Source organism: Desmodus rotundus, chromosome 11 (assembly GCF_022682495.2).
Source record: "Desmodus rotundus isolate HL8 chromosome 11, HLdesRot8A.1, whole genome shotgun sequence".
NCBI lineage: Eukaryota > Metazoa > Chordata > Mammalia > Chiroptera > Phyllostomidae > Desmodus > Desmodus rotundus.
In genome coordinates, this window is record NC_071397.1 from 74234885 (window position 1) to 74260416 (window position 25532).

The window sequence follows — 25532 nt, forward strand, 5'->3', positions numbered from 1 at the left end:
TATAACACCAAACTGATGTCTCTCTTTCCCCCTCTCTCTTGCAAATCAATTAAAAAAAAACAAAACAAACCAAACACCTGCATGCCAGTTTTTGTGTGGATATGTTTTCAACTCCTTTGGGTAAATATCAAGGAGCACAATTGCTGGATCACTGGGGAAGTATATGTTTACTTTTGTAAAAAAGTGCCAAACTGTCTTCAAAGGTGGCTGTAGCATTTTCTATTCCCACCAGCAATGAATCAATTTCTGTTCCACATCCTTGGCAAAATTTGATGTTGTCAGTGTTTAGGATTTTGGCCATTCTAATAGGTATGTAGTGGTATCTTATGGTTTTAATTTTGCATTTCCCTGATGACAGATGGTACGGAGCATCTTTTCATATGCTTTTTCGCTATCTGTATGTCTCTGGGAAGGTACCTGTTAAGGTTGTTGGCCCATTTTTAAGTTGAGTTGCTTGTTTTCTTATTATTCAGTTTTATGAGTTTTTTTGTATATTTTGGATAACAGTCCATTATCAGATGTATCTTTTGCAAATATTTTTCCCAGGTTGTGGCTTGTCTTCTCATTCTCTTGACATTTTAAAGAGCAGTTGGTTTTATTTTTAATGAAGTTCAGCTTATCAGTTATTTCTTCCAATGGTGGTGCCTTTGGTGTTGTATCTAAAGAGTCATTGCCGTAGTCAAGTCCTCTAGGTTTTCTCCTGTTCGAGGAGTTTTATAGTTTTGCATTTTATATTTAGTTCTGTGATCCATTTTGAGTTAATTTTTGGTGAAGGTTGTAAGGTTTGTGTCTAACTTCATTTTTTTTTATGTGAATGTCCAATTGTTCCAACATCATTTGTTATAAAGACTATTTTTATTCTATTGTATTGCCTTCGTTCCTTTGTCAAAGATCAGATGACTGTATTTATATGGCCTATTTCTGGGCCCTCCCTTCTGTTCCATTGATCTGTTTTCACCAACACCACTGTCTTGATTACCGTAACTTTATAGTAAGTCTTGAAGTCAGGCAGTGTCAGTCTTCCAGCCTTGCCCTTCTCCTTCAGCATTGTGCTGGCTGTTCTGGGTCTTTTGCCTTTCCATATCAACTTTAAAATCAGTTTGTTATACAAAATAATTTGCTGGGATTTTTATTGGGATTGCATTCAGTATATAGATCAAGTTGGGAAGAACTGACATCCTAACTATTGAGTTTTCCTATTCGTGAACATAAAATCTCTTTCCATTTATTTAGATCTTTGATTTTGTTTATCAGAGGTTTTTTTGTTTTTTGTTTTTTTTAGTTTTCCTTGTGTAGACCTTACACATTTTTTTGGTTAGATTTATGCCTAAGTATTTCATTTTGGGGGGTGCTAATGTAAATGGTACTGTGTTTTTAATTTTAAATTCCACTTGTTCATCACTGGCATATTAAGAAAGCAATGGACTTTTGCATATTAACTATGTATTCTGCAACCTTGCTATAATGCCTTATTAGTTTCAGTAGACTTTTTTATTGATTGTTTTGGGTTTTCTACATAGGTGATCATGTCATCTGTGAACAAAGACAGTTTTATGTCTTTCTTCCCAATCTGTGCACCTTTTATTGTCTTACTGCATTAGCCAAACCTTCCAGCGTCATGTTGAAAAAGAGCGGTAAGAGGTGATGACATCCTTGTGTAGTACCTGATCTTAGTAGAGAAACTTTGAGTTTCTATGATGTTAGCTGTAGGTTTGGTGTAGAAATTCCTTATCAAAGTTGAGGACGTTCCTACCAGTTCTAGTTTACTGAGAATTTTTAACATAAGTTTGTGTTGCATTTTGTCAACTGCTTTTATTGCATCTATTCATATGATCCTATGACTTTTATTTTTTAGCCTGTTGTTGTGATGGATTACAATACTTGAGTTTTGAATGTTGAATTAGCCTTTTATACCTGGGATAAATCCTACCTGGTTATCTGGACTTTTTTTTATAGTCCTAAAAACAGAAATTCAAATGCTTTAATAAATTGGCTGATCCTAATGTATGAGAGGTTCAGTGTCAGAGATGTAGGTATACGTCTTCATATAAGAATCCAAGGTCAACAGCACAGTCTTTATTATTGCAACACTCATAGATTTTGATGTCAAAAATTCATCTGTAAAGTTGTTCCCCACACATTCATCATATACCCACTACTCCAGTTCACTAAAATGAAGCCAATACCTGTTGATTCATGTTTATGAATAAGCTTATGCTAGCAATATAAATACAGGGTGGGGTGAAAGTATTTTCTACAGTTGTTCATGTAGAAAATAATACAATAATTAATAAGATGTAAAAATAAAGTCCTTGTTTTGTGTATTCACAACTGTAAGATTACTTTTGTCCCACACTGTAGAAAACAGATCTCTGATTCTGTTTAAATAAACTTAAATAAAGCTTAAATAAAGTTTAAGCTTAAATAATCTTGATATCTTGCAATTTCAGTCTCATGGCAAACAAAAGAATCAGATGAAGGAGTGGCCCAAAGAGGAGAGGCCTCCCTAACTTTGGCAGGCCCTAGGTCAGACTTTGGAAAACTGTTTCTATGCCAGCAGCTGAGATAGGGGACAGTTCTCCTCTAGCATAACTGAAATCAGGCTTCCATTTACATCTGTGTGGAAATCAATGGCCCTCGATTATCTGAATTGTGTCAGCGTAGAGTTTAAGGATGACAGGGAGAGAAAGCTGAATCTCCATCCCATTCTCTTTTACATTTTTTCTGTGCACAGAACCTGTTTCACAGGTAGCAAATTAGTAGGCCTAATTTGCAATTAGGGCTTCAGATTTGCTCTGGGGAGTCTTTTGACCAGAGGACAAGATCTACTTTTCTCCACTTCTGGATGTCTTGCTTGTTGGGAATTTCACCTCATGGAGCTGAGTCATACTTAAATCAACTGCAGCTGCCTAAGTTGGAACTGGTGCTTCATAGTCCCAACTTGTCTAGTTTTCTTTCCTGAGAGCACCTGGTATTCTTTCTCTCTCCCTGAATTATTTCCATTGACATTAAAGATGCTGGAGACCCTTCTGGCATTTCATGAAATTAGGTCTCCCACAGGAATGCTTCACTCTAGTGAAGTTTCCATAGTTCTTATGTAATTTGTTCCAATAAAATTTATTCTCCAAACCTTTCAAAAGCCCCCTTGTTTTTTTTTACTCATTGCAAAAATCTGTTCTTAATATGAAGACAATTTTTCCCCCTCTCATTGGTGCACGAATTCCTATGGTTCTCTGTGATAGCCAATCCCTTTTCAGGTGTTAGATGCTCCATCTGATAGAGATGTATGACCAGTTTTGACAATACATGTAACCTCTGCTGTTGGGAACTGTTAACTCTCTGGTCATTTCCTTTTTTCACTGACTTTGTGTCCTACTGTTCTCAACACTCTAGTGGCTTGTTATAACCAGAACACAACACTCTTCTTCACCAATTCCTGGTCCTTCCCAGCAATGTCTGTGGTTTTTTGTTTTTAAATAATCAACAGTCTCTACTGGAGGCTTCAATACTTGCACAACAGTAATCTCCTAAGAGGAGCCAACTCTCTTAAGAGTTCTTCCCTGGTAGATGAAGCAGGGATGGAGTTTTGGATCAGTTCCCAGAAGACAGACTATGAACATCCTTGTCCCTTCTAGTTAAAAAAAAAAAAAAAATTGCAAGTCTCCAGATTCTAGTTTGAACACCAACTTCCAAAGTCCATACTCTCCTGTGGCTCTGTGACTACCCTAATAAACTCAAAAACATTGAACTGGTCTGGCTGTGAGTTCCTCCAAGACAGTTGATAGGATTGAGAGTAGTTTCACACTAACACTAATGGCCTGTACAGGGTTAATTTCTATTTCCTCGGACCATGTATCCAACAGTTTGAGATCCATGATGTGGATACTCTCCTGCTTGTTTCTGGAGTGAAGAAGTGAAGAATTCCTGACGACTTACTATGAGCCTTAGCTCAAAGGATCTCATGTTAAAAATAAAGGAAACTTGCATTCATCTGGTTTCTCTTACACCCTCTATTCTCATATGCTCTCTGCACAGCATATTATTCTAGGCACGAAAACCAGCATCTCTTTAATATATTTTTAAAAAGTTGCCCCATCGCCCTGGCCAGGTGGCTCAGTTGGTCCAGTGTCCTGTACACCAAAGGGTTGTGGGTTTGATTCCTGGTTAGGCCATGTACCTAGGTTGCGGGTTCAATCCCCAGTCGGTGCATGGGTAAGGTGGCAGATGGATGTTTATCTCTCTCTCTCAAATCAATGAGCATGTCCTCAGGTGAGGATAAAAAAAAAAGTTGCCTCATCAAAATCTCATGTGTTTTGACATTTTGATGCTTTTGATAATAGGGTGTATCAATCACTACCCTTTTTAGCATTTCCTTGGTCTCATCCTTGGACCCACCTTGGCCGCTCTTGTCAAAGAGTAAATAACTACCTTTCCATATGTCATAGAGTAGCGGTCCCCAACCTTTTCGGCACCTAGTTTCGCGGAAGACACTTTTTCCATGGGAGGGGGAAGGGAGACAGGAGGCGGAGGTCAGGCGATAAAGCAAGCACTGTCTTATCGTAATCAACTCCTGAAAACAACGTGGCCGCTCCCACCAACTACTACTACTTGGCGACCTCAACCAGAAAGCGCCTAGCAGCAGCGCCAGCCCGACCGGGAGCCGCTGCACTCAGACTCAGGGGTGGTGAGGAGCCCTGGGCCGAGGGGAGACCGCCCCGCTTCCCTGAGCTTCCGTTTCCGGCCCTTCAGGCTCCGCCTCAGCGGAAACGACTCTGTGGAGGGAGGGGGGAGGGGGGAGAGGGGGCGGGACGACGTGCCGACTACGCGTGCGCACCGTGGCGGCTGCAATGGCGCTCCCTGGTTCCTTGAACAGGTATCTGCTGCTCCTGGCACAGGAGCACCTGGAGTTCCGTCTGCCGGTGAGCCTGCAGAGCACTCCGCAACTTCCGACCGCAGAGGACGGCGCGGTGGGGGTGGTGTGCGGACGGCGGAGCGCCGCGCCCCCGGAGCATGCAGGGGTCCGGGGGGCGTGCTACTTGGGGATATCACGCATCCCCAGTGCTGCGGCCCCCGGGACTGTCCGAGCTCGGCGAGGGAGGTGTGAGAGAGAAGTTCAAGGCACAGTATCTCAGCCTGGCTAGCACTTTCATTCATTCCGCTACCCGTGTGCCCGGTACCGGAGTTAGGTGAATATGACCGGTCCTCTTCCTCCGGGAGTTCTTCGTTTAACGGAGAATAGACAGCCGACGGAAAGGCTCAGTGCAGTGTTTTAAGTATTAAACATCCTGGCCAGACTGTGGGGGAGGGTGGGGGGTGGTGGTGGCTGGTAGGGCTCAATTGATGGAGAAGTTGGGAAAAGTATTGTTATTCATTCAAGAAACAGTTTCAGTACCTATAATTGCGCAGGACGCTGGACATAAAACGGGGACAAAGACAGTTTCTGTCTGCAAGGAGCTTACTGTTTAGGCAAAGGGGTGAGCAGGTGCATAAGTAAGCATTACGAAATAACGGTGGTAAGTGCAGTGATGGAGAGATGAGCAGGAAATACGAGAACATGTAGAAGGGATACCGAATCCACCTGAGGGGTGGGGAGATGTTGACCTTTGAGATGGTTTCCATGAACGGTACCTAAAGGATGAGTAGTAGTTAGCCAGGCCAAGGAGAGAAATAAGTAAATTAGAATTACAAGTTATTGTTATTACTGGATTATGAAATAATGTAGCAGAGAGTGACAAGAAGAGAACAGGAGAGGTAAAAAGGAGCCAGAAAATCCAAAGCCTTCAATATCCTGGAGATTGGAAGGGCAGTTTATTGAAGAGTTTTAAGTAAGGAAGTGAGAGAATCATATTTTTCTTTTAAAGGCACACAGGATAGATTTGAGGGGAATATGTTTAGAATCAGAGACTAGTTAGGAGTCTTCTGGAATAGTCTTGTTAATAGATTAAGAAGGTTTGAACCAGGTCAAGGGGTAAGAGGATAGGATAAGCTGAGAAAATCGGTGATAAAATGATCAGGGCTTGATGATTGAATGTGGGGGGAAAGAGGGATAAATCACGGATGAGTCCTGGAGTGGATATAAGGGTGTCTCCACTTAAAGTAGCACAGCCAGATGTAAAATTTAAATTTTTGTTGTGCTGAATTTAGTGTGCTTGTGTCACATCAGGTGAAGATGACCGGGAGGCAGCGAATAGGAATATGAGTATGCACAGAGTTTGGTAGAATGGTCTGAGTAATAAATATCTGAGACTCTTCTGCATAGGAACACTAGGAGGGAAGATGAAATTATTCAGAGAAAGCGTAGCAGCAAAGAGCGGTGAGCCAAATACAGGTGTTGGAAATACGGACACTGAGAAGTGAGAAGAGGAGGTCACGAAGGTAGGTGAAGTGTCAAACAGGAAGGGTGCGAGGCCACAGAAAACTTTATAGTTAAAGTTTTAGGAAATTTGCTATAGCTGTTGTGTAGAGTTGTTTTTGTGGGGTGGGGGCTAGATGACTGGGTTTAGTGGACATGAAAAGTGAGGAAGGGGAGATAGAGCAGTGCTCTTAGAGCATAATAGAGCATAAAAAGGGAAAGTAAGAGATAGGTTAACAGTTTCAGGGACCTGGGGTCAAGGGATGACCCCTCTTCCCCCCAGCCCCTCAGAGATTGGCTTGTTAATAGGCTGACGAGATGAGGAAAATGGATATAAAGGCACAACAGGAGAAGGCGTTGGTCTTTCCGTGGAAATGGAGAGTGGGCAGAGGGTGAGTGTGGGTAGCTGCTCCAGGGCCTGTTTTCTACATCATGAGAAAGTCAGGGTTATTTCTTGAGAGATGGGGGACAAAGCAGTTTTATGGAGGAACTGAGAAAAATAGTATGGTGTTGAACAGGTAGATCATTAACCCACTTCCTGTTTTTTAATCCTTACCTTAGGATATGTTTATTGATTTAGAGAGGAAGGGGGAGAGAGAGAAAGACATCCATCAGTTCCTCCTACTGGACTAGGACTACTCCTAGGGACCTAACCCTCAACCTAGGTGTGTGTCCCGATTCAGAATCGAACCTACAACCTTCTGGTGTATGGGACGATACTCCAAACACAGCCAGGGCATCAACCCACTCTTTTTATTTTTTAATTGTATTATATCTGTATCTTTTAATAGAGTTTTACTTCCTCGTGTTAAAATGTATTCTCTCTATAATATTTTCAATATAGGAAATAAAGTCTTTGCTTTCACTTTTTGGAGGTCAGTTCACCAATAGTCAGGAAACTTATGGAAAGGTAAGTTGAACTTATATTTTTTATTGGATCATATGTAATATATTTATAAATAGAACGTTGGATTTGAAGAGAACTGCAAATCTTAAATTTATATTTGTGTGGTTACTTGTAACTCTCCCTAGGGGCAATTGAATGAAAAGCATATTTTGGAAAAAATACTGTGGTTTTTGGGAAATAATTGAGATATATTTTCAGTATTTACTTATCTCATTAGTTTATAAACTTTTAATTTAACGATTGTGCTTTAATTTGTATGAATACTGGAAGAAGAAAGACTAGGGGTGGCAGGGAGCAGTGCTTGCAAAACATGAGAGAAAAGCTCCTGATGTTAGACTTGTACCCCTGAGTGACTTTCACTTGTTGAGAAAGGAGGCTAGAGGGGGAGTGTGGGTATAATTGAATAAGGGTCATGAACTAAGGTCAGGGTCCTGCTAGGTTTTGCTGTGTTCTGGAAAAATGTCTATAATTTGGGCCTTGAGATGGGGGTTGGAGAGAAATCCCCCTGATGCACCTACAACTTTTTTTTCTTAGCTAGAATAAGAAAAATTAATCATAATTTATTATTTATCCTATTCCAGTACTTAGGATAAACAATATCCTATATATTTAGGATATCATTTTTCCTATTCCATAGTTATTGCAGAGCTCCCCCGCCCCCACCCAGCTCAGTTGGCCACAACTACCTAGAAAAAGAGAGATTATTCATAGAAATACCTTACTTAGAAGTTAGAAATAAAGTAGCTGTATTATAAGGAATGATTAGCAACAATAAAAATCTTGAGATTATACTTTGGGATTTTTATGCATTAATTATTTTGGTCAAACTACATAAGAGAGCAACTACAAAATTAATCTAAATTTTAAATAACCGTAAATGTACTGATATTTTTATTTATAGAATTACTTACAAAAGTGTTTTGGCATTATGCTATAGTATCCTGACAGATGATCTATTAAAATAATTTACTTTTTTTTTTTCTGTGAGAACAGTTTTAATTGTAGTTAGATCACATATGATCACTTATGGACTTCTTGAATAAAAGCATATGAGGCCATAAAACCTCTTAGAAGTTCAATACTGTTTTTTCTTTCAGTCTCCTTTTTGGATTCTTAGTATTCCCTCTGAAGATATTGCCAGAAACTTAATGAAACGGACAGTGTGTGCCAAGTAAGGAAAACTTACAATGTTCTCCTCCATGAGTATATACCATGCTTCTCATAGTTACTCTGTCCTACTTTTTGCTATATTGGCACAAAGTAGAAGGGGTTGTTTGTTGGGGGTGGGGTGGTCAGTTTAGCTTGCAGTTACCTGCATTGGCCACTGGATTGGGGTGGGGGAACCAGGAGAGTTACCTGCTGAACCGGGGAGAGAATCTCAGTGGTGAAAGGCAAACATGCTTATTGTGGAATACCTTTTTTAAACTTCTTTACTAAGCATGATACAGTATAAGATACAAATGCTATGTTATTACATAGGATAAATGCCATGGTTAATTATAACCAAAATGTTGAAAATCTAAAAAAGGTTTTTCTTATAGATGGTTTTTAGTTGGATGAGCAAATTGGTGAAGTATAAGATGGCAAAAAGTGAGGACCGCCATGAAATAAGTTTTACTGTTCTGATGTGTTAGAGCAATTCTGATTATCATAATTTGGTGTGAATTAAGGTAATTATATTGTTCAATGTTTATCCTATTTGGGTGTTTTCTAGAATTTATCATTGACATCTATTGTTGTTTTCCTTTCCTTTTTTTAAATTTTATAATTGGAAAATTTTTTATCTTTGAGTTTGAAAATTAAACTATATTTTCTACATGCATCTTCAAATTTGACCAACTTATGTTATCTTTGAGTTACTTTTTTTTCTGAACATTCTGGCAGGTTACTAAATGCCATCTTTCCTTAGAAATTATAATATTTAATGATTCAGTGCAAATACAAATTTACATATACCTAGTTTTATTAACACGGTTGGCAGTGTTTTATAGCATGATATGTATTGCTATATTATCAAATAGACTATAACTCCATACTTAGTTAAATTCATCCGATTGAAAACTAGCTACAGTACTAAATCTTATCTCTTGAACTGAAGCTTGGGTCTAACTTATTTAATAAAAATGACTAGAAAATGGAAACATAAAAAATACATAATTAATTATTACTTTAGTGTATTAAGAGATGGCTCTAAGAGGTGTTAAAGTTCACAATCCTATTGTAGCATTAATTGTTCCAGAACTAAAATAGACTATCATAAGCATAGATTTAAAACTAACTTGAATTCAGTTTTTTTGTGTGTGGTAAAATAGGTATTGAAAGTTAATTTTGTTAATTTATTTTTAACATGTAATACTTTGAGCGTACCATAAAAAAGTGAAAAATATAACAAACATCTAGGTATCTACATTGTTAGATGTCAACATTTTGAGATACCTGCCACAATTCTTTTTCCTTTAAGAAAATGTATGTTTTACATAAACCGCTGATGCTCCCTGCGCACCTGCCCAATTCCATGCGCCTCCTTCCCTCAAAGGATAGTTTCTTAGATTTTTTGTCAGGACGATTTATTGTACTGCTCTAATTGGTGAAATAGCTTAGATCATCATTGATTTGATATAATGAGTTCACATCCATGCGTATTTATGTGTGCCCATGAGAAATGTAGCAATCTGTATAAACTTTATAATCTCTGAAATAGGAACAGTGCAGTCTTATGTATGAAAGCTTTTTACTCGGAAAATTAAATCATAAAAGGTATTACAGTAAGTTAATATTCCAGTTTTACCTGAAGCTTTTTATTTTGTCTAACTTTTTATTTTGAACATTTAAAACATAGATTTGTTAATGGTTTATGAATTCTCTCTGTAAAAAAGGATATGAGTGTTATTTCATGTTTTATTGACTCTAGGTTATGACAAGCATTAGTTCCTATGTTACAGTGTGTAATAGTTCATTAGGGGTAATTGAGATCTGTGGAACTGCTGCACCTTTCCTGAACGGCCTGGAATTCCTGATTTTTTTGCGTTTTTGAGAAGCAGTGATAAAGAGCATGGAGTCTGGAGTCAGATGGCTTGGATTTGAACCCTCGTTTCGGTGCCTTAGCACCTGAGAGTTATTTAACCTCTTTGTGCCTCCGTTTCCTCATTGTTTAAATGGGTGGTAATTCCAGCAGCTACCTCATAGGGCTTCTGTGAGGAATAAGTGAATAAATATTAAATAGCCTTAGAACAGCCCTCGTTCTTTGAGTTATATTACATGTTAGCTCTTTATTATTTTTGCTTTTCAAGGTTTTTCATTTCCAGAGGTTGCGTTACTTATGCTTTCCTTCAGGGAATGCTTCCAGGAGTCTTTCTTCTCCCTTAACTTTTACGAATGCAGTGAGCTTTGCTCTTTGCAACATCCTAGTACCTGGAACAATTCCTGTCATATAGTAATCTCTTTTTAAAAAAATATTTTATTTATTTATTTTTAGAGAGAGGGGAAGGTAGGGAGAAAGAGAGGGAGAAAAATATCAATGTGTGGTTGCCTCTGGCGTGTCCCATACTGGGGACCTGGCCTGCAGCCCAGGCATGTGCCCTGGCTGGGAATCGAATTGGCGACCCTTTGGTTCAGAGGCCCGCACTCAATCCACTGATCTACACCAGCCAGGGCTACTAATTCTTAATAAGTATTTATTAAATCAGTAAATTGACCAATCTTAATTTTTAAACATTAAGAAAAAAATTGAATACCTGGAATTTGGGGACATTTATTTTGAACAGTTTTTTGTTGTTTCTTTTTATACTCTTGTGTGTTTTGTACAGCTGAGGTTACAACTTAAGTGATAGCTGTGTAAGAGTAGGATTACTGTAGAGGCCTTTCAATAAATTCAATATGAAGGAAAGGAGGAATTCATTTTCAGAGGATAATCTCAGTGCTAATGGTAGTGTTAGAAGCACAAAACTGTGCTAATATATAGATCGACTTCTATTACAATTGATTCTAAGAACTGTTTCACTGATCACAATGAAATATTACTTGTAATTGTTTAAATATTCCTTGAAATATATGGTAGCCGAAAAATATTTTATATGAGAATTTTCTGTAACAGTTATAAATGTAATTGTTCATTACTAAACATTACTAATTAATAGATAAATATTAATAGTAACATTTTTATCTGATCATTTTTATAGATAAGACATTGGGAAAATTAGGTTTCCTCAATTAGATTCACCTATTTCACTAAAATAACTTAAGTGATTTTACTACATCATTTTTGTTCTAGTACGAAATACAATGAAGAAAAGTTGGAAAAATCTTGACTTATAAATTTCTCTCCTTGTGTGTAAAGTTCAACTTCTCTGTGTTATTTGGACTTAAGCTGTATTTGTTTCTGGGATACATATTTCTTATTTATAGCTTAGAAAACATAGGCAGTGGAGTGAGCATAAAAAATAGTGAAACCATTGTTACATGTTACTGTGTTAACTAATTTCTTAACTGAGGTTAGTACTAATCATTTATTTCCTAGGTCCATATTTGAACTATGGGGTCATGGAAGGTCTCCGGAAGAGCTGTATAGTTCTCTTAAAAACTACCCTGTGGAGAAGATGGTGCGTAATGAAATGTGTTTTTATATAATTTGTCTGCAGATACTGTAGAATGACTAAGCTTAAAGAATTTATCTGCTTTTATTTTAGGTTCCATTTCTACATTCAGATTCTACATATAAAATAAAGATTCACACATTTAATAAAACATTGACACAAGAAGAAAAAGTGAAACGAATAGATGTAAGTGAAAATAGCAAAAACCAAACTCCTGTGAGGTGAACGGGGTCTGGCCCCGGCTGATCTGCTAATGCTCAGTGTCTGTAAAGTGCCTATTTTGTAGCACATTGTGTGCTCGGTCCATTTCATGTTTTTTGTTACTTAATCCTGATACCAGGCTTATAAGATAGGTATTATCCTGTAAGCATTATTTTCCTTTTAAACTTTTATAGGACATTAGAATTACTTTTATTTTGTAGGCTCTTGAGTTCCTGCCATTTGAAGGAAAAGTGAATTTGAAGAATCCACAGCATATCTTCTCCGTTTTGGAGGATTATGGTTTGGACCCAAACTGCATCCCTGAGCATCCACGTAATATTTATTTTGGTAGATGGGTAAGGAAGTGTCCTTTTTACCTATTTTAGTTTATTTTCTTTCAAAGGTAAATGTTAGGCCTTTTAATTGGACTCTAGATGTAGAACTGTAAAGCTGCTGAAGTCAGAACTGTATGAATTCAAGTCAGTGAAAAATATGTGGTTATGAGTTTTCTTTGGTTTTGATTGTTTTTCTGGACATTCCTGTGTAGTGCAAGACATTGTTAGACATAGGGCCCAGGTAGGAGGTGGTGTACCTGGAAACACTGACATATGACTTGTCAGAAAGTCTGAACCGCTTTTTTCATACAGCTGAGCGAGGGCAGAGTTCTCTTTTAGCCGAGGGGTCTCGTTTGTGGCGCTCGCCGGTCTGGGTGTCTATTCTGTAAAGCAGTGACATTATGCAGAGCAGTTCCCACTTGCCGAGGGCTCTGAGTCGGCAAGTGGAAGCTGTGGCTTATGTTTCAGAATGAGTTATTCAGGAAAAAAAGATGGATAAATCTTAACCAACCACGGACCCCTGGAATAATAACATTCAAATTTAATTTGAATTTGGTATGAAAAGTCAAAGTAAATGATAGCACTAAGAAATGAAAGGTATTTGTCCATAACTACCTCAATCACATTTTTTTTAAAGGAAAAAGTTTAGAGCAGTAGTAAGTGGAAATAAGTTTTTGTCATTGAGATACTGTGGTGTTTTTATTGTGAATGACTATCTTAAATCTGTTCTGTACAGTTACACCGATTTGAAAAATATCTCTGATCTAGATTGCAGATGGACAAAGAGAACTTATTGAGTCATACAGTGTCAAAAAGAGACACTTCATTGGAAATACAAGCATGGATGCTGGTTTATCATTCATCATGGCCAACCATGGGAAAGTGAAAGAAAATGATATTGTCTTTGATCCGTTTGTTGGAACAGGTATTTTTATTTAGCTTTTAAAACTAGTATAGAAGCTAGTATAGTTGCTTCTTTAAAAGTCAAAGTGATAGTAATATTTTTGCCAAAAGATTAAATGGACAGAATAACCTTTCATTTATCATTAGTAGTGGCTAAGAGGCAACCACGTATTTGTGTAATAGCCAGCATTTAACACTTTTGCTGCCTCAAAGGTGATGCTTCTAGAAATTTGTGGGTTTTTCCTAAGTAAACCACTAGGGGGAAGCATACCATACACTGCAGTATCATACATACATTAATGGAAATGTAAAGCTATGTAGTTACTTTAAATAGGAAAATTCTTGGGGAGAAGAAAGACTTGAGTGACAGAAAAAAAAATGTGTTCATCTGTTAAAATTGATAACTCGTATACTCAGATGGAGAAAAATGGTTAATCTGCCTTATCTTTGATTTGGTTTGTGGAGGTTTACAAGAAAGTATGAAAGAAAGAACAGTGATAAGTGTCAGTGGGCTAGAGGCTGGCTGCCGAGGCCATGATCTGGGTTCTGTACACACTTGATTGGGTGTCGTTGTAATTACATTCATGTGAGAGTCCTACAGTTCTCAGTGTACTTCATCTGAGTCTCTGCAGACATGTTCGTGCTTCAGCCCATGTTTGCTTGGTCTCCTCCTTACCTAGGGAGTGCTCATATTTAGATTCGGCTAAATTCTGGCTGAATTCATTGTGATTCAGATCGTGTGGGAACAAATCAGGCTTGTGGTTGGAGTTTCTCCCTGTAGCCAGCCATCTTTGCCCATCAGAGACTTTGTAAACAGGGATGATGTAATTGCTAACACTTGTTGAACAGTAAACATGTCAGGTACTGTACTATGCACTCTGATGTTTCTATCTAATTTAATTCTTACAACTACTACCCTGGAGGTGATTTTTAAAATCTTCCTGAGGAGCTTATAGCACAAAGAGAGGCTCAGCGACTTAGCCAGGGTTATCCAGTGTATAACTTTGATGAGATTCAAACTCACCAGTCAACCTCTTAGAGCTCATGCTCTTGCTTAACTGCTCTCAGAGAGCTGCCTCTCTCTGCATCAGGATGTGCCAGCCAGCTACTACTTTCACCATAAGCTAATTTGAGGGCTATGACTACATGTGATTAGGAAGAAATTGCATCAAAAGTCAAGAGATATCTTTCCAATGTAATGATTTTCTGTGTGTGTTGTTGAATAAATCTTCTTAGTAACTCTCTCTTTTTCTATTCCACCATTGTCTGCATATATCCCACCCTCAACATATTGTACTACCCATTCCTTTCTTTTCTGTCCTCCTTATCCTAAGTATTTTCCACAGCTTTTTGAACTTCTACTGAAAATAAAACCAAACTTAGAGAAAAGTATCAAGAATAAACACAGAACAAAGAACACCTGCATATTCTTGACCCAGTTTAGACTATTGTTAACATTTGGCCTCATTTGCTTTATCATTCATTTTCTCTTTATGTTTATATACGTAATGTTTTTTTCCTGCACCATTTGAAAGTATGTTGTATCCATCATATCGCTTTACCCCTCAAATACTTCAGTATATATTTCTTAAGAATAAGGATATTCTCTTACGTAACCATAGTACAGTTTGCAGTGTTCGCAGATGTGCCATAATACAGTACTTTAATGTTTATACTCCACTTTTGTTCATTGATCCACTCGTGTCCTTTTAAACACTTTTATTTTCTCTCCAGTGTAGCATCAGGTGTTTCGTTGCCAGTGTTTCTTTGATTCCTTTGATATGGAACATATCCAAAGCCCTTTTTTTTCTTCTATGAAGTTTGCAGTCTTGAAGAATTCCTCCTACCTTCATTTTTTATCCAGTATGTTCCTCATTTTGGATCATTTGATATTTCCTCAAGATTAGACTCCGCCTGTGCATTCCCAGCTGGGTTGTGTATAAACGTCAGTGATTTTCTGTCCTTCTCAGGGCATCCACGTGATGGCTGACTGCCCCTCATTGGTAATGTTGGTTTTGATCAGCTAGTTAAGATGATGTTTGATTTTTTCAGTTTGATTAGTAATTCTTTTCCATTGCAGTTAATAGGCAATCTTTAGGGAGACACACTAAGACCATGTCAGTGTCCCGTCCTGCACCTAAATCCCCCCTTTCTCCCAGCAGGTTGTCAGGTTTAGCATCCCGGCAACAGTTGGTGATTGTTGCTGGAACCAGTCTTGATTTTGGTGGCCACAGAGTCATGATTTTTCAGCATCAGCACTCCCTTCACCTTTATCAGTTTGTAGTCACTCTGTTGTAAGTAAGAGCCCTTTCTCTTCTCCTATGTATTTATCTTGTATTAATACGAAATTCTGGATTCCCTCGCCTGCCCCCAGTAGTCCATAATTCATTCCTTTTAAAATGACTTTGTTGCTCAAATTATCCCATTTGCCTACTGAGAACTCTTGCATTGGATCTTAGTCTATCTTCGTCTTTTTTTTTTTTTTTTTAGCATTTTCTTACTTCCTAGCTTATCTTCTACCTGGTCACACCCTGGAATCAGTCACTTCTCCAAGGAACACTTGTTTCTTTTAGTGGGGAGTGGTACTAGAAACCAAGATTGGGTGCTAGGTTTCTTTGTTTCTAGACTTTTTCAGCAGACAAGCTAGGAAATAAATGTGTATATACACAACTATGGGGAAACTTTGTCCAGCAGAGCCCCCTGGCTGTTGCAGATGAAAATAAATCTACCAAGACATGATCTGCTTGGGGAGGAAAGGTGGCTGATCTCTCAAAGGAGAAGGCCAGGAGCCTGTTCCTCAGCGGGCTTTTATTGGGTTCAATTTGCACAGGAATACAGGTAAAGCTCATCAGTCATTGTCAGGCAGTAATGATCAAACAATAGATAACATTCAAAGAACTATGAAGGCTTATTCTGAGTTAAGGTCAGTTAGCTAAAGGGCAGTAAAACTTTGGGAAACAAACTCATTTCATGCTTGCAACCTCATCAGAAAATTGAGGACATTCTTAGCAGAGCAGGTTTCATAGGATTTTATGCATTCTTAGGCCTCATCGCCCAGGGGAACTGCCTGCCCAGGGCTGCACCACCCTCTGTCATTGTTTCAGGTTTAAGTCAGGCAGGGGAAGTAAGGCAACCAAGAGATTAAGATACTTCTCACAGACAGAATGAGGACTCAGGCTATGTCAAAGCCGAGGGGTGAGTGCCCATCACTCCCTTTTTCTATAGCCCCCCAAGTCCTTCCCTGAAGGCCCCTTCATGACTGTGCCTGTCTTAGGTCTCCCCTCCCTTGAGGAATCTTACCTGTCTTTGGCTAACCAGTCATCCACCAGGGGCCAAGCAGGGTGAAGTAAAAGGGGGCAGAAGCTGCGCCTCTGCCAGGAAAATAAGCTTTGTCTCCTTAGTGGCTTATAATCCCAAGGTCTCTCACTGAGCCTTAGCAATGGGAAACCAGGCATGGTGGTTCCCAATACACATATATGTAAATGCACATACAAATACATGCATATATTCCTGCATATGTACTGCGTTTGCATACAGACATACATATACACATTTTAGAAATTGTGAATTCTTACGTATACTACAAACTCAAGTCTATCCTTACAGATTTCTTTCGTGCCTACCCCCATTGCATATTCACAGTAGCTTCCACAGTGAGAACTCTGGTTCCTACCAACATCAACACACTTACTCTTTTAATTCCTACAATGAGTCTAAAATAGTTTCAAAGTTTCTTTGCTCATACCACTAAAAAATCTTACTAGAAAAAAAATTTTCAGGGTATGTATTCAGTCCTCTACTCTGTAACCGTCAATAAAGTCAAAAGTTGTTCTTTCTTCTTTTTCCCATTCATTTGAAATTGACTTGAGTTTATCAGTTTTCCCTCAGTTTTAGATTGTTACCCATCCCATTCTTGTTGGTTTTCATTAATTTTTAAATATGTAATCATCCATATGCTTCCAGAAGTCAACTACGCAAGGAGGCATGCTCAGAGAAGTGTGACTCCCTTTCATCCCACTTTCCCATCCATTGTAGGAAACCAGCTTTTTAGTTTGCTAAGGCGATTCTTCTTGTGTGTGTTTTTTGTAATGATAAGCAGATATATGTACATTTTGTTTCCACTTCTTTCTTGCACAAAAGATAGCACAGTAAATGTTGTTTTAAATTTGCAAATTTACTTAACGTTTCCTGGAAGTCACTTTGTATTTATTCATAGAGATTTTCTTCATTCTTTTTTTCCCACCCATTCCCCAGCCCTCTCCTCTTTGACCATCAGTGTATTCTCTGTATCTTTCATTCTTTTTTATAATTGTATTACATGGGTGTATGTACTGTAATTTACTCAGTTTCCTATACTTGGACCTGGGTAGTTTCCAGTATTTTACAGTTAGAAATAATGTTTGCAATGAATAATCTTGTACACTTATATTTTCGTAATTTTGGAGATACATTTCTAGAGTAAATTTCTAGACGTTGGATTGCCGGGTTGAAGAGTGTATGCATATGTAGTTCTGTTAAATATTGCTAAGTTCCTCTACATTGAACCACCCTACACTCTTGCCAGCAGTATATGAGAGTCCCTGTTCCCCCACAGCCTCGCCAACAGAATATATCATGAGGCTTTTGAAATTCTGCTATTCCATTGGGTGAAAATGTTATCTTAATGTAGTGCTAATTTATATTTCTCTTATTGTGAGTGAAGTCTAATAAGTTTTTATATTTTAAGGGCCATTCATATAACTAACTTTTTTCAATTATCTTTGGTGTCTTTTGCCCATTTTTTTTTTTTTGGTAGACATTTTGGTCTCAGTTTGGTCAAAGTGCTTCGTGTGTTGGGGACATTAGCCCTCTCTTTATATATAAAAATACATATATATAACATTTATATTATATACGTATAAAGTATTTTCTCCCAGTTTCCACTTATTCTTTGATTTAGCATGTAATTACTTTTTGCCATGCAAAAAATTTTTTCTACATCCAATTTGTAAAGGAATTAAGCTATGTATTTGGCTTAGTTTGGTAATCTTAATTTTTCCTTTTTTTTTTTTTTTTTAAAGATTTTACTTTTTATAGGAGAAGCGAGGGAGAAAGAGTGAGAGAAACATCGATACGTTGTCTATCGCATGCCTTAAATTTTCCTTTTAGTTCTCTGGTCTGTTGTGAGTTTATTTTCTGTGCAATGTTTGGAATATATCTAATTTATCTTTTTCCTAAGGCTAAATCCTTTATTATTCACTAATTTTATTCTTAGACTTTTAAAAACTTTTTCTGTGAGGTGAGAATAACTCTCTGAGATACATACATACATGTAATGTTTAATGCGCACACACACAAGTAGACCGGGCCATAAAGCTTAAAAATGGGGTTCCCAGTGGAAGTAAAAATTTCCTTCCTTCATGCAGCTTAGGCTGGGTAGGTTGTGAAATGCTAACTTCCACGGCAAGCAGAGTCTTCACTACCTTTATTTTGGTGAGGGGTGAGGAGTCCTGCCCCTGAACTGCTTTAGGGCAGCTCCTGAAAGTGGGTAGCCCATCTTGGTCATTTGACTGTTTATCTATAAATAGGACAGTTAATGGAAAATGGCAAGAGGAAGTTCTTTACAAAGATGCTGCTAAAATACATTGTATAATTTGTGTTTGTAGTTTAGACATAGATTTTGGACTTTAGCTAGTTTTTGGTGCTTTTGTTTTGAAACTGGTAGTAGCCAATAGCTGTGAAGACACAGTTCTTAAGCACAGCTTGTCCTCTTTCTTGGGCCTTTTGTCTCATTGATGGGTAGTACTTTCTGAAGGATTAGAGAAATAAGAATCCCCGTGCCCTCCGTGGCAGTAGTTTTTCACAAAGCATTTGATTTTTGTTGTTTCCTTTTTTAGTAATTTTTGAAAATGCAAGTCTATCCAATCCCTTTTTCATGTTACAGGTACAAAATTGACGTACATTAGTTTCCTAAATGCTTTGCTCATTGACTACTTATAACCTGTGATTTTTCTCAGGATTATGGACTAGAGTGGAAAGCGTCTGGGGAACTGAAAGGAGAGATGTAATCGTTTCCGGCCCAAATGCCTTTCCTTATTTATTCTGTTAGACAGTCTGCTACATTAGCTAGAAGGACATTATGAGCTACAGAAAACTATTCTTTGCATTGGTGATTCCCATTTTAGTAAGATTTTATTTGAGTTCTGTATATCCATTTTCCTGATGGGGAAGATACATACCACCGGGTCCCTTCTCAGTGGTTAGGACGTCCTGCTGTTCTAAGAGGAGCGTGGCTACAGGAATGATCAGCATGAATGTGTTGAATACATACAAAGGCACAGGCCTGCCTGTGATACGGCGCAAGGCTTGTGAATGGTTTGCAGCTCTTGTTAACTGAGTGTGCAGCTTTACTTAATTTATTTTGTTTAATACCAAATTTTACTTTTGTGTCTCTAATTGGTTAGCTAAAGTATGTTTATTTCAGTTTCTGCTGACCCCAAAGGGGACAGTATGGCATAGACTACCATAAGAGCAAAGAGTTTTAAATCCTTGCTCCGTCAGTTACTGTGTGACCTTGGACAGAATTCTTAACTTTCTGGGCTTCACTTCTATCATTTGTAATATGGTCATAGTAACATAGTGTTAAAAACACAGTTTTGTGGAACTTTCCACTTAAATCTCTAAAGATGAGAATCATAAATTAATTTATCATAAATAAATTCCACTTATTGTGTCCTTTTGCCTATACAGTATTACTCTAACCTTAAAGTGGTTGCTATTTAAGAAATTACAAATTAAAACTCTGAGTTTGTGGTATTTTTACACCTGACAGCATATAATAGGATATCAGGTGAGTCACATCACTTGCTCTCTCAACACGTCACCCCTTCTTCCACCAGAAAGCTTCTAGGAGACTCCAGCTGAGGTATAACTAAACCAAAAAATGCTTCGATTTAATGGAAACAAACAACGAGATGATTGCCAGTGATTACCCAGAGTTCAGAGAAGCTAATTTATAATGGTTTTATTTACAACTTTAAAGGCCTGGAGGGCACAAAGTTAACAGGTGCAGTCTAACAGATTGTTCGTCTCCTTCCAGCAGTGTACTCTAAATTGGGTCTTCTCAAAACTCAGTCTAACCAAACGGAAAGGGTCTGTTTAAGGAAGCACAGGAAAGCTTTTCTGTTCCCCTTGACAACTAGTTCTTCTAGGTGAGTATCTGCCTTAATTGGCAGAGCTGTAGTAATTCCTCTTAATTTGGGTGAAGTGTTTTCTCAGTATTCCAGCTGATCGCACACAGTGCCTTCCCAGATAGGGAGTGTTCCATTCATGGAGTGAGAATGAGGCCGTCTTACCTACCTTACCTCACACAAATGCCTTTGTAGTTAGTGTGAGGAAACCCATGGTTAGTTCTTGCTGTCCTTTTAGTCCCGCATTTCTCTCCTTCATGGACTCCAGTAGGAAGTAGTCAATTGCAATTTTTTTCGTGAGAAAAGCATTTGTAAGTACATGTTACCAGACTATGTTTTATGGCCGTGGGAGGAGCAGTAGTCGTTTATAGATCTTCGCCCTCTGGAGGCACTCCCCGTCTCCATTGCAGAGATCACATTCCGTAACCAGGGAATTGGCCCTGGTGGTTTCCCTCGTCCACATCTGTGCACAGTCTCGGAGTGTGTTCCTGACTTCAGCTTGACTGACAGACCTTTCTGTAGAATAACTAGTAGGACTTGCCCAGACAGTGAGAGTGTTTTAATTTGGATGATTAAAAAAAGTGAAGTTCAATGAAAGTAAAATTAAAATACTTAATTTTGTGAATTTTTAAAAACAATTTAAAAATAGTATTACTCTTTATTTTGGAGGATTTCATTAATTTTTAAATCTTTATTAGGGTTTTTCTTTATATGTGAGCTGCTCACAACTGCCAGATTACTTGGTCCTGTCAAATTGTGTCATGTTCTTATATTATCATAGCACTAAGCAACAGAAAAGTCACTGTGTTAATTGCTTTTTTGTATGTTTCATAATAGTTACTCAGAAATTTATATTTATAGTTTTAAAATGAGATCATTGCCTCACTGGTTATAGAAATAACTATCTCTTTTCCTAATATTTAAATTATTGTAAGGATATATGTCTTACATGTTCATTATTGCCTCTTAAGTGACATGAAACTCTGTGACTTCAGTGGGAATTGAGCCCAGTTGTCAGACCTCATTTATTGCCAGCTCTGTGTAGCACCTTACATGGTCTTTTGTGAAAAAGGAACAAGATGCTTTATATAGACCTCTCAAAATGAGATGGAAGTATTGTCTAAATGTACCTTATTTTGAACCTCCAAAAGATAATTTTCTCTAAGTATTACTGTTTAAAGTAATGATGTCAAGTCATACATTAATTACCTGCTTGGGGACCAGTGTAGTGAGCATAGCTTCGGGTTGGTTTTTTTCAGTTCTGAGGCCTGCTAAATGTGTCCAGGACCAGTGCCATAGGGTGCTCTGCCTGCAGCTGGTTTGTAAGAGTCTGGATCAGATTAAATAGGGGAAGAAACAAGAGTCTGGCATTTTCTGGTTAACACATCATAACAGTGTGATTTTTTCAGGTGGCCTTCTGGTGGCATCTGCTCATTTTGGTGCATATGTATATGGGACAGACATAGACTACAACACAGTCCATGGCTTGGGTGAGTAGTGGTCCTGGGCAGTGTTAAAGCCTTTGCTCTTGTACAAATGAGCCTTTAAAATAACTAAGTAGTTTTATATGGCATTGTACATCTACTTTTCATGTTAAGATACTGAGTTGTGATGTTACATAATTTTGCTTATTTTTACAATAAGACTTCACTGGGTATCTGCTTTTTATGAAGTAGTCCAGTGTGCAAAGTGCTGTTCTAAGGGAACACAGTGATGAGTAAGAAAAATCCCTGCCTTAAGAGGTTTTGTGGTCTTAGTAAGAGAGAGTTTTAAAAAATAGGCAGACCGTAAGGTCGAGAACTTTAGGATTGGAAGAGAAGAAGTGGGAGAGCGGGACTAGTCATTTTGTGATTAGCATGTCCGTGCTAATAAAACACGTTTTCTATTTAAAGATTGCTTGCTTTTGAGGGACTTTCGAGAAAGAGTTTAAAATATGGAAGCTTTGCTGATCGTATGTTACTCATTGGAATTGAATCAAACTGAAAAGTATTTTGTTACAGCTGAATAGTATGAAAAATGTCAGATTCCATTGATGATTTTGAAAATGTTTGTATATATCTAGTTACATTATTGTAAGTATAATCAACCCTTAAAATACTGTTTTCCTTCTTCTTACTCATTGTAAATTATACAGGTGATAATTTTTATTATATTTCATTTTCTTTTGCTGAAGCAATTGGATATATTGTACTTGGTGACCTTTTTTCCTATCTTGACTATAGGAATTTAGTAATATTTGTCATAAGGAAAGTGATGTGTATTTTATGAAGTTCACCTAAATAGGCTAACCAGAAAAAGATACTTTGTCTGCAATATGTTAGAGTAGGCAAAGTACTAAGAAGAAATACTCCAGTTTGCTTTGAGTAGAAGTAGTATGTTTGCTTTAAGGAAAGTATCCTGTATATGTTATTTGAACTTCTATTTATGGAACCCCCAAAAGTTCTAAAAGTTATATTATGAACTTTCAGTACACTTGGGTAGAGTTCTGATGGATGTAGAGTTTCCTCAGAGCTTATCCAAGGTGCTGTTGGATATGTCCTCCATTCCTATGCTTCTGATCTCTTACTGAACTCAACTATTCTCAAGTTTCTTGTATTTTTAAAAACACAAAACCTTTTCCATCGATCTATAGGGCCCTTCTCATTACCATTTTGTTTTCCCCCTTTGCCAAAGTACTACTTGAAAAACTAGTATTTACTTGCCATCCCCTCTTCTTCATCTCTCATTCTCTGGTGCCCATTGTTTGCCAGCTTTCACACCCACTGAAAACTCTAAGGCCACAGATGCACAGCATTTGGCAGCGTTGCCCTTCATAAAGCCTCCCTTGGCTTCCGAGACAGCGGTCTCATCAGGTCATGCTTTTATGTCTTTGTTTCTTCTTAAGGCCCTGCGGTTTTCTTTGTCCTGTGTTTACACGTTGCTTTTCTCCGGGCATCTCTTTACCCCCTTCTCCTATTGCTACATGTTATGCAGAGTCATGTATTTCTTCTTTCGATTTTTAAGTTTTGTTTTTATTGTGAAGTAGATAATAATACAGAAGAGTATATAAAAATCGAAGAATTATAAAACAAACATTTATGTAACTGCCGCCTAGGTTAATACTGTCATTCATCCCAATGGACTTGACTTACGTTTATGCACTGGTGTCTGTTCCTGCTTGTGTGCTGACCTCCGTCTACCTGCCGAATAGCTCTGAGTGTTTTGTGGGCACCTCCCAAGCAAGATTGACGTGTCTCAAATGAATCTTATCTTTTTTCCTAAGCTCGTTTTTCCCTCTTGGTTTCTCTCATCTTAATTCATGGTATTATCACCCACTTGTGCCCCCTGAACTACAACTTTTGAACTTCTTCCTTCAGCCCCTGCTGTAACTTTCCATCCATAGTGTCTCCATTTGGCCTCCCCTCTTTGTGGTCCCCACTCTACCATTTCCCAAATTAGCACTTAATTTCAGTTTCATTTACCTGATTTGTCTCCATTTCCACACGGGACTGTTTGCTGCTGGGGGAAAGGGACCATGTTCTGTTCAACTTTGTATCTTACTATTATATGCTTTGAAACCAGTAAGTGTCAAATGAATGTTTTAAGTTAGTTTTTCTTGAAAAGTGATAGAAAATAATCAGATATCAGTACATTTTACTGTTTAAAAAATATTTTTATAAGTTCAAATAAAAATAATTATTTGTTTGTAGAAATAAAATTAAGATTTTAAATGAAAGCAAGTTTGCCCTAGCTTGGGGGTAGCTCAGTTGGTAGCATTGTCCCAATACACCAAGGTTAGGGGTTCGATCCCTGGTCAGGGCACATACAATAAGCAACCAGTTAATGCATCAATAAGTGGGATAACAAATTGATATCTCTCTGTCTTTCTCTCCCCATCCCTCCCCACTTCTCCCCCTCGCCTCCTCTCCTCCTTTTCCCTCTCTCCCTCCTTTCCTCTCTCTAAAACCAATAAAGAAAAAAAAAATGAAGTGAAAGCAAGTTTTATTGAATATTTGAGTAAATGTAGGTTTAGATAAGTTAAACATTAACTTTTAGCTAAATGACAAGAAATAAGAATGCCTGTTTGATAAAGGATTTACTATCTTCCTCTTTCTTTCCCTTCAGGAAAGGCTAGTAGGAAAAACCAGAAATGGAGAGGACCGGATGAAAACATTAGGGCCAACCTGCGTCAGTATGGTTTAGAGAAGTATTACCTCGATGTCCTGGTTTCAGATGCATCGAAACCTTCCTGGAGGAAGGGCACATACTTTGATGCAATCATCACTGATCGTAAGTTTGTTTTTATACAAAAGTAGGAGTAAATTAGTTTCCTAAAGTCATTTGCATTTAAAACACGAAATTTATCAACACACACAGAAAATGCCAGCTTGTACTAGTATTCCCCCACCCTTGACTTCTTCACATAGTGAAAAATGTATGAATAGAGGGTAGGATAGCAATTTAATTAAGTAGTTAAGAATTTACTGTTAGTTTTCTTAAACTATACATATTAACTTGTCATTCCTTTTTCTCTTCAGCTTATGATTTGAAGCATATATTTGTTTTTATGTTTGTTTTCTATTTGGCTATCATTGGTTATTAGTATACACACTGGAACCAAAATTTCATTTGCAATTAGGGTATCAGATTTTGAAGAAGAGTGTTTCAGATATCACACATATTTTCCATGTGTAAGTTCTTATTTTTTTGTAGTTCCTGTTTTCACTGGCATCTGCTTCTCAGAGTTACAAGAAATTTGGGATTTTGTGAATCACTGGGCTTGCGAACACTCTGAACTTCAGGAATGTGCCTGAGATCTGTTTTTCCATGCTTCATGAGTTTTGGGGCTCTTGAGGCATCCTTTATAGGAACAGACATGCCTTTTCTAAAGTATTTGGCAGGCAATCTGTAAATAGTGGCAAGCGTATTACCCATTCATCTCAGCTCACTTCAATTCTTTGGTAACTTAGATCATTTCAAATCTAACAAAAGAAAAATTATCAAGGCATTATAATGTCTATGAATATACCTAATGAATACTGGTGACTTCTTACTTAATCTATTATTTGCTCTCATCATGTGTATTTACATAAA

General features: G+C 37.8%; 1 protein-coding gene across 5 annotated transcripts in view; it reads left to right on the forward strand.

The window, feature by feature from the left end:
• Nucleotides 1-4809: 4809 nt before the first annotated feature.
• Nucleotides 4810-25532, forward strand: part of TRMT11 (tRNA methyltransferase 11 homolog) — a 49849-nt gene continuing 29126 nt past the window's right edge. For 2 of the 5 annotated variants that reach the window (XM_053914276.2, XM_024551861.4), the window contains exons 1-9: nt 4819-4919; nt 7197-7262; nt 8357-8430; nt 11776-11857; nt 11945-12037; nt 12274-12408; nt 13156-13312; nt 21869-21949; nt 24564-24728. In XM_053914276.2, coding sequence (XP_053770251.1) covers nt 4848-4919; nt 7197-7262; nt 8357-8430; nt 11776-11857; nt 11945-12037; nt 12274-12408; nt 13156-13312; nt 21869-21949; nt 24564-24728 — 925 coding nt within the window. In that variant the 5' untranslated portion in view covers nt 4819-4847. Of the gene's footprint in view, nt 4920-4950; nt 5187-7196; nt 7263-8356; nt 8431-8910; nt 8930-11775; nt 11858-11944; nt 12038-12273; nt 12409-13155; nt 13313-21868; nt 21950-24563; nt 24729-25532 lie in introns of those variants that run through there. The other 3 variants (XM_053914277.2, XM_053914278.2, XM_071219654.1) reach the window with 3 other exon arrangements.